Source organism: Budorcas taxicolor, chromosome 16 (genome assembly GCF_023091745.1).
Source record: "Budorcas taxicolor isolate Tak-1 chromosome 16, Takin1.1, whole genome shotgun sequence".
In the NCBI taxonomy this organism is placed as follows: Eukaryota; Metazoa; Chordata; class Mammalia; order Artiodactyla; family Bovidae; genus Budorcas; species Budorcas taxicolor.
In genome coordinates, this window is record NC_068925.1 from 43,943,456 (window position 1) to 43,959,171 (window position 15,716).

The 15,716-nt window shown below is 45.0% G+C and overlaps 1 protein-coding gene and 1 non-coding gene across 2 annotated transcripts; one reads left to right on the forward strand and one right to left on the reverse strand.

Annotated features, from left to right (window-relative positions):
- The first annotated feature begins 365 nt into the window (after nt 1-365).
- DFFA (DNA fragmentation factor subunit alpha) lies at nt 366-10,624 on the forward strand. Its single transcript, XM_052654014.1, has 6 exons — nt 366-528; nt 2,361-2,519; nt 4,483-4,625; nt 8,190-8,379; nt 8,590-8,738; nt 9,630-10,624. The coding sequence occupies exons 1-6, from the start codon at nt 393-395 to the stop codon at nt 9,840-9,842; spliced, it is 990 nt and encodes a 329-aa protein (XP_052509974.1). The 5' UTR covers nt 366-392; the 3' UTR covers nt 9,843-10,624.
- Nucleotides 10,161-10,221, reverse strand: LOC128061901 (small nucleolar RNA SNORD77). The gene has a single exon (XR_008200756.1). It is a non-coding gene; the product is annotated as a small nucleolar RNA SNORD77 (small nucleolar RNA).
- Nucleotides 10,625-15,716: the final 5,092 nt, after the last annotated feature.

The following is a 15,716-nucleotide window of genomic DNA, read 5'->3' on the forward strand; positions in this document are numbered from 1 at the left end:
GACTTAGCAACTAAACAACATACTGGAGGAAAGAGTTCAAGGAAATATACACGCGTGTCCATCATACTGCAAAATTAACCCCTACTGACCTCATTTTGAACGGGCAAATGCAACTCCTTAATATAAGGTAGGAAAACAAAAACACCTCCTGGACTGAATTGCGCGACCTAAGTCGGCTTTGAACCCACAGACTACAGCTCCCGGCATGCCCCCGTTAGCCTCAGGTGATTAGGAGCACCTAGAACTCCATCTCCCGGCGTGCCTTGGTCTCACGCGTGATTTGCTACGGAGAGAACTACATTTCCCAGCATGTCGTGGGGGATGGAATTTGGGAGGACTCCAGCGCCTCAGTTTCCCTGACTTCTAGTCGGTCTGGTCCCATCCTGAAGAGGATGGAGGTGGCCAGCGGCCCTGCAGCTCCGGAACCCGGCGAGATCCGGGCTCTAAAGCAGTGTTTGCTGCGCCGCAACAAAAGCCGGGAGCAGCACGGCGTGGCGGCCTCTTGCCTCAAGGAGCTGAGGAACAAGGGTAGGCACGGGACCGGGGCGAGGGCTTGGGGAGCTGGAGCCCGGGCTGAAGGGAGCCAAGGGCAGGGTGAGGATGTCCGGCGGGGCTAACCGAGATCAAGAAACGCGACTTGGGGCTTCTTGTAACTGAAGTGGAGGACCCTTGGGACAGATATGACTCACGTGGGTATAGCGACTTATCAGTTTCACCGCGTTTGTGCCAAGCGTTTTAACTTAATTTACTTTATGTGAGATTCATATGTGGAAAGGCAGACGGGAAGCAATATGCAAATGAATTAAAACAGACTCTACTTCGGTGTCTTGCCTCCGGTGACTCAGATTGTGGATCGAACCCAGCCTGGTGTAGTCCTGCCACTCGGGCTCCTTAAGGTGGTACTGGGGCCCCCAGGTGAGCCTACGGCGAGGTGGGGACGGGTTTCCACCGTCAGCTCTAGCAGGTACCTGTGCGGTAAAGAGGGAGCCGCTACTCACCGTCCCGGAGGTCCAGACAAGGAACAGCTGCTGTGAGTGACCTAGCTTTCAAAAGTTCTGAGCCTGGTGCTGTTGTTACTAGTTGCCTGACCTTGCAGGTAACCATCTGTTGATCCCCAGTTTTCTCATCGGCAAAGTGGCTATATTTCCAGCCCTGCTTCACTGAGTTGTTGGGACTCTCCAAGGAGATGATATATTCAAATGACTTACAAGTTATTAGCCTGTAGCAATAAACTGTTTACTGAAAGAAGTTCTTTAGGTTAAACGTGTGAGTCATCCCTAGGCAGGTAGTGAAGGTGTATGTCTGCCTGTTCAGAGCTTCCTCCCAGAGTCACTCAGCCCAGCCGGTATCTGATAGAAGTCTTTCAGAGACACAGAAACAGCCAAAGCACTCTAAATGCTTCAGTGACATGGCTTTTGCCATATAAGTGTTTACATAATTTTTCTTGGCGTGAGGGTTCTTAAGTTTTAGTGCCCCTTTAGTGCAGTGGCTGGATGCACTTGGCACAGAGGCCCATGTAAGTGCTTGTGTTTCTGGAGCTCGGCCTATGCAGGGTTTGGAGCTCGGCCTATTCAGGGTTTGCTGGGTGCAAGACGATATTGCCCGATGACATTTGTAGTCTCTCGGCTACTTTTCTGCGTGCTCTAGTCACATTAGCATTTTAGGCATTGCCATCATTAGGCAAGTACAGACCTGCCCTGGACAAAACCTCTTGCCCATTGATCACACAGATGAGAAGTTCCTGTTACAATCTTCTGTCTTCTGCTTCCTTTATATTTTCCTATAGGTTAGTAAGACTGTGAAGATACTGCAAGAACATAAAGTATTTTTTTCTTTCTTTTTTAAAATTTTCTTTTTCTCTGGACACATAGGAGAATTTGAGTCATTTAGACCACTGAGAAAATGAACGAAAGACGTTTATTCTCAAAGAATCAAATCAGACTTTTGTTGGTTGTTCATCCAAGGAAAGAGTTGAGTTCCTCCTAATGAGGGTATTGAGTAGCTGGAGAAAAAAACGTTTTCAAGAGCCAGACTGTGTGGGTTTAAATGCCAGTTACTTACTGTGTGACCTTGAGCAAGTTACTTAACCTCTCTAAGCGTTGGGTTTGACATCTGTAAAAATGGGAGTAACAATAGTATCTACCACAGGATTGTTATGAGATTAAGTAGTGCATATGAAAAGCACTTAGTATAGTACCAGGCACATGGTAAATGTTATATTAGTATTAGTGGTCATCATTATAGTTATTATTAGCTACCAGAGATTTTTCTAGGCTCTGGGGGCATACATAATGAGTACAAAGACAGATATAGTTTCCCTATGGATATTTGTCAATTGCCAAATATTTTATTCCTCTCAGCTTGTGACATTCTGGCCATTGATAAGTCCCTGGCACCAATAACCCTGGTCCTGGCAGAGGATGGTACCATAGTGGATGATGATGATTACTTCCTGTGTCTTCCTGCCAATACTAAGTTTGTGGTATTGGCTGGGAATGAGAAGTGGACACACAATTCAGGTAAGAAATGCTGGGCATATATATAGTATACCCTCCATCGTGATTTGCTTTACTACACGTGGCATCTGGTTGCTGTTTGGCTGGCTGTTTCAGCATATATGCAGCAAGCATTACTGAGCGCCTTCTGTATGCCAGATTGACGCTGAGTCGGGGGATGAAGATGAATGAGATGGGGTCAGGTCTGAAGTGACTCATGGACCCACAGCAACTAAAACACAGCAGGGCAGAGAGATCTGGGCCACAGGTAGGGTCAGACTACCTGGTCCGAATCCCAGCTCTGCCATTTACTAGTCATGTGACCCTGAGCAAATTATCTAACTTCTCAGTCCCTTATTGAGATAGTAGTTATCGTACCTGTCTTCTTGGGTTGTAAGGATGTGAGAACATAGTACGTATCAAGCCAGGGCTTCTCAACAATGCTGGTGACATGTTGGGCCAGGAAATTCTTTGTTGGGGGGTTGCTGTCCTGTGCATTGTAGGATACTTAGCAGCATTGCTGGCCTTTACCCACTAGGTACCAGTAGCATCTCCTCACCTTAACTGTGACAACCCAAAATGCCTCTAGATATTGTCACATGTCTACAGGTGTGTGGTGAGCAGAATCACTCCCAGGAAAGAGCCACTGATAGAAAGCATTTAGATCTTATCTGGCATACAGTCAGATAAATCAATACTCCCTGTCACTATCATTACCATCATCCTCACCGGCCATACAGAGGGAACTAATGTTGATGAGCAAGGATCAAAGAGCTAAAGAAGTGTTTTGAGGAGAGTCCCCAGGCCACCAAAGTATGGAAATCACCCTTCAGCATGACTTTCCCAACCACCTTTTTACTCGGGCCCTAAGCTAAGCTAAGCCACTTCAGTCGTGTCCGACTCTGTGCGACCCCATAGGTGGCAGCCCACCAGGCTCCCCCGTCCCTGGGATTCTCCAGGCAAAAACACCAGAGTGGGTTGCCATTTCCCTCTCCAATGCATGGAAGTGAAAAGTGTAAGTGAAGTCACTCAGTCGTGTCCGACCCTCAGTGACACCATGGACTGCAGCCCACCAGGCTCCTCCGTCCATGGGATTTTCCCGGCAAGAGTACTGGAGTGGGGTGCTATTGCCTTCTCTGACTCGGGCCCTAGGGACAGCAAATAGTGGCTGCAGCTCCTCCAGTCAAGAATGAGACCTGAACTTTCCTGGTGATCCAGTGACTAAGACTCCAAGCTTCTAATGCAGGGGGCCTGGGTTAGATCCCTGGTCAGAAAACTAGATCCCCAATGCTGCAACTAAAACCCTGTGCAGCCACATAATTTAATTTAAAAAAAAGAAAAGAATGAGACTCATCCCGACAGTTAGGGAGTTTGGGATGGACATGTCCACACTGCTGTATTTAAAATGGATAGCCAACAAAGACCTACTGTACAGCACAGGGAACTCTGCTCAGTGTTATGTGGCGGCCTGGATCGGGAGCTGGGGGAGGACAAATACATGTACGGCTGAGTCCTTTTGCTGTCCACCTGAAACTATCACAACATTGTTAATCGGCTATATTCCAATACAAAATAAAAAGTTTAAAAAGAGAGAGAGAGACCCATCCCCAAGCACAGAGATATGCTGATGAGGAGGAATGTTTTTGGATACGGAAATAGACAAAAAAACTAACCTAAAGGGAAGCATGGTGGCACCCTGGGTGTGCATGACCGTGCACTGGATTTAAGTGGCTTTCCATAAAAGAATACAGAGCAGTTTCACACAGAAATAAATGGAAGATAGAATAAGTGGAAAAGTTAAGGCCCTAGATGGGGATTGGTTTTCCCATGAATCCCTGAGAAAAGGTGCTTCCTTCAGCATCAAAATTATTCTAAATGGTCAGTCGGAAGGACGTGCTAACATCCCAGAAGTCTGAGCTGGGGGAGGAAGTGAAAAGAGCACTGCAGGTTAATCTGACTCTTAACTGGCATTTTCTCCCTGTATCAGATGGAGGTACCGCTTGGATTACCCAAGAGTCCTTCGACAGAGATGAAACAGACAGCGGGGCAGGGTTGAAGTGGAAAAACGTGGCCAGGCAGCTGAAGGAAGACCTATCCAGCATCATCCTGCTGTCCGAGGAGGAGCTCCAGGTGAGCCTCCTCCGCAGCCACACTCACCTGGCCTCTGCTGCCCTCCGTGTCCTAGTTTCCATGCATCTTGCCACCATAATTTCATTATTCCTTCATTTTTAAGTAGTTCTCAGATGACAGCCAAGGTTCTTCATTTTTCTAATTCTCTTACTTGGAGTAGAAATTTTTTCTCCTCACTCTGCATCAGAGTGGAGCTTTTTTAAAAAATACAGATGCCACAGCCCCATGTAGACTATTTAGGCCCAAGGGGTGGGACAAGGAGGTACTGCTAAAGAATGTGAGTTAAATCTCGGCTCCATCACAAAGACTGTAGCCAGTCACTTACCCTCTCTGCTTATGGTTCCTCTCCAGTAAAATTGGGGTAAAAATAGTGTGTGATAGTTCAGAAAAATATTTATTGAGCCCCTTCCCTGTGTGTGGCATAGTTCTTTGCACAGGGTTACAGGGCTTCCCAGGTGGTGGCAGTGGAAAAGAACCCGCCTACCAATGCAGGAGACCTGGAATCAATCCCTGGGTCGAGAAGACCCCCTGGAAGAGGGCATGGCAAGCCACTCCAGTATTCTTGCCTAGAGAATCCACATGGACAGGGGAGCATGGTGGGCTACAGTCCATGGGATCTCAAAGAGTCAGACACGACTGAAGCGACTAACCACCCACAGTGGTGAACAAGGCAGACACAGTCCCTGCTCTGATGAAACTCAAATTCTGGTGGAAGGAGGCGGACAAATCCAGCAGTGTGCCCAGATGGTGGGGGCTAGTCTAGATTGGGAGATCAAGGAAGTCTCCTTGAAGGAGGTGACATTTTGGTTATTTTTTAATCTCGTATATTTATTTTGAATAAATAACACTAATACATTTGCATGGTTCAAAATCCAAGAGACATAGCCAAAAATTAAAACAATCCAAATGTCCATCAGCTGATGAATAAATAAAATGTTGTCTATCCAAATAATGAAATATTTTATTCAGCCATAGGAAGGAATGAAGTATTAATACATTAGGCTTCCCTGGTGCCTCAGACAGTAAAGAATCTGCCTGCAATGCAGGAGACTCATATTTGATCCCTGGGTCAAGAAGATCCCCTGGAGGAGGGAATGGCAACCCACTCCAGTATTCTTACCTGGAGAATCCCATGGACAGAGGAGCCTGGTGAGCTACCGTCCATGGGGTTGCAAAGAGTTGGACAGGACTTAGTGCCTAACAATGACGACAACGTGGAGAAACTTTGAAAATACTGGGCTAAATGAAAGAAGCCAGCCATGAAAGGCCACAGATTTCATGATAGCATTTTTATGAAATGGCCAAACTATGCAAGTCTGTAGAGAGACGGTAAATGAGTGGTTGCCTGGGGATTGGGTTTCTGGCGACTGTGAGTAGGAATGGAGAGTAACTGCTGATGGGTACAGTTTTTTCTGGGCTGGTGACTGTGTTCTAAGACTGTGGTTGTGACTGCACAATCACAGAAAAGCCCACTCATTTTACTAAACTCCTCTTATTTATATGCTTCAATCAGTGAATTGTGTGGTGTGTGAACTATATCTCAATAAAGCTGTTTGGAAAAAACAGATATACAGAAAAAGTCTGACTTCTGTCCCCAGCCACCCAGCTTTCCTTCCTGGAGACAACTGGCCTGTCAGTTTCCCATTCCAGAGATAGTTTATATATGCTGTCGCTCAGTCGTGACCAACTCTTTGCAACCCCAGGCTCCTCTGTCCGTGGAATTTATCAGGCAAGAATACTAGAGTGGGTTGCCATTTCCTACCCCAGGGGATCTTCCCAACCCAGAGACTGAACCCAAGTTTCCTACATTGGCAGGTGGATTCTTTACCACTGAGCCACCTGGGAAGCCCGTTTTATATACAATTACGTATACATGTCCTCCTCTTCCACTTTCATCACACTTTCCACTTTCTGTTTCAAAGAAAATTTTGGAAAGTTTTCCAGATCACTTTACAAAAGATATCTTTTTTTTTCATTGCTGCATAGTATTCTATTTTATGCCTATATTTTTCTGTTTATTTATTTTGCTTTGCCAGGTCTTAGTTGTGACATGCAGGATCTTTAGTCGAGGCATGTGAACTCTTGGTTACAACATTTGGGACCTAGTTCCGTGACCAGGGATTGAACCCAAGCCCCCTGCGTTGGGAAAGCGGACTCTTAGCCACTGGACCATCTGGGAAGTCCCACCATAACTTGTTTAATGAGTTTCCCCAGTGGGGGACATGCAGGTTGTTATCAGTCTCGCTATTCAGTCTGTGCTGCAAAAAAACTTAGACCAGTGTCATTTTGCACACGTGCTTGTCCATAGAATAAATTCATAGAAGTTTAGTTGAGAAACATTGGCAGGTCCCAAGAGGGGACACAGAAAGAAACAGAAGGATAAGAGGTACCTGCCATAGAAAGGTTGGGGCCAGGCAAAGGAAAGGCAGGAGTTTTTTTACTCTTTGGTTTTTTCTTCTTTAAGAAACAGACAGGGGTCATGAGATCCCTTCCCATCCCAAAAGACTAGCAAATTATGATACCCTTAGGATAAAGGGCATAACAGTCCTCACCAGAACAGGGATGCTGGAATACGAGTGAACCCAGCCCTGACAGCTAGACTCTGCACAGGGAAGCTTAGGACAGGAGCTTGCAGAGGCTGGCCACATGACGGGTAGGAGGAAAATGGCAGGTAAAGGAACCACGGGGAGTGAGAATGGAAGGGAGAGAAGGGAAGAGCACAGGATCCTAAGGATTAGCACTGACACTGATCCTTGCAAAGTTATTAACTGCTCTTGCCTCATTTTCCTCATCTGTGAAATGGTGGTAATACTAGTTCTTCCCTCATAAAGTTTGTGCCTCTTGAATGTTGGACCTTATGAATGTGTATTAATGTTACTTGTTCACAAATGGATGTAATATCAAAGTTACGGGTAACGTATAAAGTGGCTCCTCAAAGAAGCCTTTCACAAACTCCAGCAGACCTCCTTGTCACTTTCTGTCCTAAGCATCTTACATCTGTTTTCTTGTGGTGCATAGTGAGTGCAGCAGGTGGGATCTTAGTGCCCCAACCAGGGATCGAATCCGAGCCTCCTGTAGTAGGAGTGCAGAGTTTTAACCTCTAGACCACCAGGGACATCCTGTTTTGTTTTTAACAAGGTACTAAAGGCAACATTTTCTTAATTCTTTCACCAGAGGGAAACTGAAAAAGTTGCATGCCTCTCTCCTGACTCTCGGGCTTCCCGAGGTGGCACTAGTAGTAAAGAACTTGCCTGCCAGTGCAGGAGACTTAAGAGGCGCAGTTCAGTCCCTCAGCCAGGAGGACCCCCTGCAAGAGGATTCTTGCCTGGAGAGTCCCATGGACAGAAGAGCCTGGCGGACTACAGTCCATGAGGTCGCAAAGAGCCCGACACAACTGAAGAGACTTAGCGCAATACAACACATCACTCCTGACTCTCAGGCAGCCATATTGCACAACTTTGGGAACCAGATGAAATGAGTCTTTGAAATTGATGCATTTGAGAGACATAACATCATGTTCAGAATGTACTTTCAGATGTCTTAAAGCCAGTATTTGTTTGTCAGATGCTCATTGATGTCCCGTGTTCGGAGCTGGCTGAGGAACTCAGCCAAAGTCATGTGGCAGTCCAGGGGCTCCAGAACACTCTCCAGCAGGTGCTTGACCAGAGAGAGGAAGCCCGTCAGTCCAGGCAGCTCCTGGAACTTTACCTTCGGGCTTTGGAGAAGGAAGGTGGCATCTTGTCAAAGCAGCAAGGTAGGCATTGTGCTGAGATCTTGGTGGGAGCCTTTCCTTGAGAGACAGCCGGATGCTTCTCATATGCTCAAGAAGAGTGATGCCACAGCTGTGGGTATTCTAAGATGGCAGGCTGCTATCTGCCCGCCTGATTGCTCTGGCTGGTTGTTGGGGTGACTGTATGTGCGCATGGCATGCTGATGTGTTCTCTGTCTCACATCTGCTTTGCAGAGTCCAGAGCTGACCTTGGGGACGAGAGGGATGCTGTTGACACAGGCATTAGAGAGAGCTCCTCCGAAGTTACGCCTGCGAGCCAGATCCTCTTGGCGCTGAAGGAGAAACCTGCCCCAGAGCTGAGTTTGTCTAGTCAGGATCTGGAGGTGGGCAAGCACCAGGGACCCTGACCTTTGCAGGAAGACACTTGTATCAGGGTTTTTTCACCTCTGCAGACCCTGAATCATAGCTGCCAATTTGCCTAATATTACATGCAAAGCTTCCCTTGTAGCTCAGTTGGTAAAGAATCCGCCTACAATGCAGGAGACTCAGGTTTGATTCCTGGGTTGGGAAGAAGGAATGGCAACCCACTCCAGTATTCTTGCCTGGAGAACCACATGGACTGTAGCCTGTCAGGCTTCCCTGTCCATGGGGTCCCAAGAGTTGGACACGACTTAGCAACTAAACCACTACATGCAAAGCGTTTGCAAACATCTCACATAATCTAAATCTTAAACAAAATAGGTGCACTCTCTCAGATCATCCAATCTTGTTCTCTGGTCCGGAGTAGGTAATGAAATGTCTGAGTCCGACAGGGAGGATTTACAGGACTCAGGCTTCTGAGGTGCATCTGCCAGTGGTTGAAAAAGATCCTAGGCCCAGAGGTACATGAAATATTCCTGGGAAGGACCTGTGCAACAGGGTCGTCTTGTACTGACTCTCAGACCAGGGAACTAGAAGGGAACCCATGAGTGGGTGCTCCTCCTTGTCCCTGTCCCCAGCACTACCTCAGTGTAGTTAGAAGGGAAAGAGGCTGTATTGAATTAAACTTGGCTAAATTTCCTGTGAGCGGAGGACTTTATGCTTCAAGTAAACGACTCTCTAGAGGTCCTTTCCTGTTGTACAGTAAGCAGAGGCCTGTGACAGCTTAATAGGAAGGAAACCTGGCATCTCAGCATAAAGCTAGAGACTTCATACTGCCAATTCTCACCTCCCCTAAAGGAAATCGCAAGAGCAGCAGAGGGGCTGGTTCTCAATGGTTCTTCTTCTCACCGCAGTTGGTTGCCAAGGAGGACCCTAAAGCACTGGCTGTTGCTTTGAACTGGGACATAAAGAAGACGGAAGCCGTTCAACAGGCCTGTAATCAGGAACTTAGCCTACGCCTCCAGCAGGTGCAGAGCTTGCGTTCTCTGAGGAGCATTTCAGCAAGGATGAGTTCACTGCCTGGAGATGTGGAGAACCCCAAACGAACCAGACGAGACCCCATGTAGCTGGTGGCCAGCAACATGCCAAAGAAAACCTTGGGTTTCGTGTCAGTGTCAGTAAATACCTTTAGCCTAATCCTTATAGCTACTTACATACTCCTCCACCCCCTGCCTTTCAGAATGTGCTCCTGGAACAGACTGGAAGACAGGCTTCGGGTCTTCTTCAGAAAAGCCATTCCAGCTTTCTTTACATATTGAACCATAAGGCTGCACCAGCTCCTCTAATTGCAAGTTCGTATGTTCTCTGTGTAATAGTAGTTGTGAAGGGCATGGAAAAGAAGCTGTCATGTGTCAGACCAACTATTCTTTTTTTTTTTCTTTTCCTTCTACATCAGACAAATGGTGTATCTCTTTCATGATATAATCTATGCAACCATCATAGCAATGGACCTACTATTCTTTTCCTTTTTTTTTTTGATGTGGACCATTTTGAAAGTCTTTATTGAATTTGTTCCAACACTGCCTGTGTTTTATGTTTTGGCCCTAAAGCATGTTGGATCTTAGCTCCCTGACTAGTGATCATACCTGAACCCCTGGCATTGGAAGGCAGATTCTTAACCACTAGACCATCACGGAAGCCCAGATGCACAATTCTCATTCTAAAGATGGAACTGCAGCATTTTAAACACAAGTAATGGTAGAGAAGGTGGCGCATCAGTGTTGATTATGGCCACAAACTTGTTTCTCAAGTTAATGATTTTTGTTTGTTTAAAGGCACATATTAAATTTGTAGACCATAGGGACATACACAGAGTCTAATTCACCATTTCTAATATCTAATTCAGTATTGTGGAATTATATCCATTACCACTGTGAAACTTTTCTTTTCTAATATGTTTTATCAGCAGGGGGTATAAAAAGGTCATTAAATTGATCTCTGTGAGATACGACTCCAGGTCTCTCTGGGTGCAGAACAGAGACTTCTGGTTTATATTCCTCTTGTTTCTGTACTAACTTGTTTTTTGAGGTTTGTAATCTACAATGCAATTTCTCTTGCAGGGGAAAAAGATAATTAGTTATTGACTTATTTGACTTACTTTTTAAGCATACTTAGAGGAAAACGGAATGGTATTAAGAATACATTGGCTAATTATTAAATAAAGAAATGTAACAATAAGTCCTAAGGTGAGGCAGAGATGCAAAAAACAAACAACAAAAAGAGCTATTTGCTTCTCCTATGACCTTCCTCAAGGACGGCTCAGGTCTACTCAGCATACTCCTACTAATGCCTTATGCCATTGGTTCTCACTTGCCCCAATCTTTTCTTTTTTAATAGCATATTTTATAATGCCTTCTTAATTATCCTTAAATGAAAGCCAGAGCCGATAACCTACCTACATATATACCTTCATCAACACAATACCCCCAAATGGAAACAAAGAAAAATAATTTTCAATAAGATGGTCTGTATCCATCTCAGTATGCCCTTTTTTGTAGATGACCATCAAAAGGCAAAGGAAGCTCTCAGGTGTGTATCCTTATAATTGAATTACCTTGAGTTTGTTAGAAGCAGCCACGCATGGTACGTAGTGATTAGTGACTCAAATTCCACAAGCAGCATCGCCCTTCATAATGGGAGTTCCCAGAACAGTGACATTCTGGGCAGTATAACACATCTGTCTTTGATTTACAAGGTGGCTGCATTCTTGACAAAGCCAGGGAATGTTAAAACTGGAAAAAATACTTTGTATATAAAACAGAATTAGGTTTGGGGCTGATTTGGAATGGGTTTTCATTCCTGTGAACAGCCAGCATGACATAAAAGTCATGTGGTGGGGGTGGGAGGGAAGACACGTGGGATGTGGGATGATAATTCACTATGTTGAACTGTCCTGTGCTTTGCAGGAAAACTAGCAGCCTACCTCCCACCCCACCCATTCAGTGTCAGTAGCAGCCTCCAGGTACTGAGACAGTTGAAAAGAGCCCCCAAGTTCTCAAAATGCCCCTGGAGGGGCAGTAATGTCAGTTGAGGACTTTTATGACAGTTTGCAGTCAGCTCTGTGCCAGCACCTACTACACTGAAGCCTCAAAATTGAGTGAGCTAAAGAGGGTGTGGTGTGCCAACTCGCATTTTGTACATGAGCAAAGTCATGCTCAAGAAGGATCAGTGACTTGCCTCATGTCACAAGGCTAATTGGAGGGCCAGGGTTCAAAGGCAGGTCTTTTGGCTTTATTTTGGTTTGGGGTTTTATTCTTTTCGACCATATCACCCAGCTTGTGGTATCTTAGTTTCCCAGCCAGGGATTGAACCTGGGCCCTTGGCAGTGAAAGCATAGAGTCCTAACTACTGAACCACCAGGAATTCCTAGGTCTTCCGGTTGCAATCCTGGTGTTCTTTCCACTTACTTGTATTTTCTCTTAAGTCTACATACTCTTCTACTCTGCATCCAGATCACTGGTTTTGTTAATTTGTAGTTCAGTCACTCAGTCGTGTCTGACTCTTTGTGACCCCATGGACTGCAACACACCAGGCTTCCCTGTCCTTCCCTATTATTTTGTTTTGTTAATACCAAAATAATAAGTTGAATTCAGCTCCAAATGAAAAAGACCTAATATGTTTGCAACATGAGTGCTAAAAGATTTCTAAATGTAGTCCTTGAGTTGGTAGTGTAAAAGAAATAAATTAGCCTTGTGAACACTATAGTTAGCACAGTAGCAAAGGAAGCCTGGGTTCCAGAAATAATAGAACAGCATCTCTATTTAACTGTTGTATCAGCAGTTATCTCTATTCACCAATTATATCAGCATCTCCATCTCTGCCCTACTGAATGAAAAATGTTTTCCTCAATTATTTTCACCAAATACACAGTAGAGCTTTAGTTGATGGGCGGGATGTTGGTTTTGGTCTTCTGTATTAGAAACAAACCTACTGAGCATCTCAGCTGCATAGAATAGAAAAAGTACTTTGGCCTTTGGAACGAGACAAACCCATATGGAGTCTAACCTTATGGGACAGTAGTTTCCAAAAATGAAAGGTTAGCCTAAGGCCCCAAGGTGGAAGGGGTTAAATTAAATGAAGGAAGTTGGAGGATATCACCGACTCAATGGACATGAGTTTGACCAAGCTCTGGGAGATGGTGAAGGACAGGGAAGCCTGGCGTGCTGCAGTCCATGGGGTTGCAAGGAGTCAGACAAGACAGCTACTGAACAAGTATGAGGAAGAGCACAGTACCAGCACAGCGATATAGAGGGAATGGTTCCTTTCATCTCCCCAGGGCCAGAGAGAGGTGGGTGGGAACAGAGACCTTGGCAAACCCTAGACCAGATGTAGAGTCAAGTTATTTTGCCCCAAGTACCGCTTACCTCCCCTACACCACTGTGCTTCCAGGCCTTCTAGAATAGAACATAGCAGCAGAGCAAAAGTCTAAAAATAGGAGAGAGAGAGGAAGCAGGGCACAGCCAATGTGAGGAGGAAAGACTGTCAAAGAAAGCAGCTGGGACTAATGAACTCTACATTAGCCATATTCCATTCTTTCGACTCAAGTCAAATGTCGGTCCCCATTAGGCAATTGGCTTTGACAGGAGCCATGCTAATTACCACTTACCAACCTTTAATTTCTGGGTAAAAGCAAAAGGAAAAAAACTAATGGATTTTTCATTTTCCAGAAAGAAAGGAATAAAATAATAGTAGTCTGTTAAAAAATACATTAATTATAAGAATTATTAATGTGCCTTTACTCACCAGATTTTTTAATTTCCTAATTAACTTTTATTATCTTTTTTTTTTTTTTGCCTTCAGCATTTCTTCTCCTGTTTTGTTGTATTTTGCCTTAAGTTATTTTGGCTGTGTCTTATATTACTTGAGGTTTTTAAGGGCCTTGGAAATTATCTACTCCAAATATTAACTGCCTGAATCTGCTACACAGCTGACAGGGTGAGGTCCTCTGCCCTGTCAGGAAGCCCCCAGTAAAAGGAACAGATCCCCTCCTCCCCAGGAAATGCACTGAATTTTCAGATTGCACATCCTTAACATTGGCTCAAACTAAGTCAGACAGCACTTCCACAATTATCAATACAAGGAAACAACTAACAGGTTACTGCAGAGCTATGAGATTTTCTTCAATATTGTCTAACACCATGTTACAGGAACTATCACCATGAAAATTCTAGCTTTTCTCCAGCTTACAGTTATTTTTAAAATAGTGTATTCACTTATTTATCTGACTGTGCCAGGTCTTAGTTGTGGCACACAGGATCTTTTAGCCGTGGCATGTGAACTCTTAGCTGCAGCATGTGGGATCTAGTTCCCTGACCAGGGATCAAACCTAGGCCCCCTGCTTTGGGAGCGTGGAGTCTTAGTCAGTTGACCACCAGGGAAGCCCCAACTTACAGTTATTTTAATAAGAATAGAATGTGTATCTTTTATCACTTAACTATTTAATTATAGACAAAAAGGATAAATTAGTGTTAATTTTTATTAAAGATATGAGAAGCTAGAAAAGGGGTTGCCCAGTGTCTTTGCCTCATTCATTCTAGTCTAGAAATAGAAAATTCCTTCTTTTTAACAGCTGAATGACATATCCTCGATTTCTTCAAGATCAAATCCCTGTCTCTACTGAAGAAGCTGCTGTTATTAAGATGTGGGTAATCCCTTCAGAAGGCACTGTCTGGTCAGGGAGTATGTATCCCCCATAAGCTTACAGGCCTGAGTTTCCACTGAAATAGTTTGCTGTCAGCCCTGACATTTGGATACTATGAAAGGACTTCTGTTGAATGCTTATGGCACATCAGTTTTTCCTTAGGAGTTAAGGATCTACTCTGGTGACAAATACTGGAAACAAATGTGAGAGAATGAGTTAGCAGCCGTCCAGGCCTCGATGTCCTAGATCTGCACATTCGACTATACTGAACTACGCAAATGCAGATGAATGAAAGTCGCTCAGTCGTGTCCGACTCTCTGCGATGCCATGGTCTATACAGTCCATGGAATTCTCCAGGCCAGAATACTGGAGTGGGTAGCCTTTCCCTTCTCCAGGGGATCTTCCCAACCCAGGGATCGAAGCCAGGGCTCCCGTATTGCAGGCAGATTCTTCACCAGCTGGGCCACAAGGGAAGCCCGAGAATACTGGAGTGGGTAGGCTATCCCTTCTCCAGCGGATCTTTCCAACCCAGGAATTCAACCAGGTAGGACTAAAGTCTACCAAAAACCTGATGGTAGGAAATTACGCTAGTTTACTAATGATGAGCATGTTAATCTAGCCTAACATGCAGTTGATGCCAGTTTACATTTTTCTAAGGCCCCTGAACTAAGGTGGACTTAAACTTGATGGATATCCTGGAGGTGCCTCAATTCCTTCAGATATTACTTAGTTAAAAGTTAAAATCTCTGGACTTTCCCAGTGCTCCAGTGGTTAAGAATCCTCCTGCCAGTACAGGGGACACAGGTTCGACCCCTGGTCTGGGAAGACCCCACATGCCATGGGGCAGCTAAGCCCATGCATCATAACTCCTGTGCCCACCCACCCTAAGCCCAGGCACGAGTGCGCTCTCGGTGACACCACTGCCGACACCACAGTGAACAGTAGCTCTACTCACCACAACTAAAGAAAGCTCACACACAGCAACAAGGACCCAGTGTAGCCAAAGATAACATTTATTTTTTTAAAAAGTTAAAATCCCTAATCCTAAGGAATGTATACGTATGGTTCTAAGCAAACTGAAAGACAGTGAGGATGCTTTTCTTCTAGAAGAATCTTAAATCCTGAAGGTCAGCTGGCCTTTGAGGCAGGCATCTTCCACCAGTGCGCTGACCCACTTACAGGTCCCTGAAAGCTGCTGTGTTTGAAAATGAGGATGCTATTAAGACTCTTCCATCACATTATACTCCACGCAGCTAGTAATTATGAATATGAGCTCAGCTCTGTGGAAGACGGAAAGGAA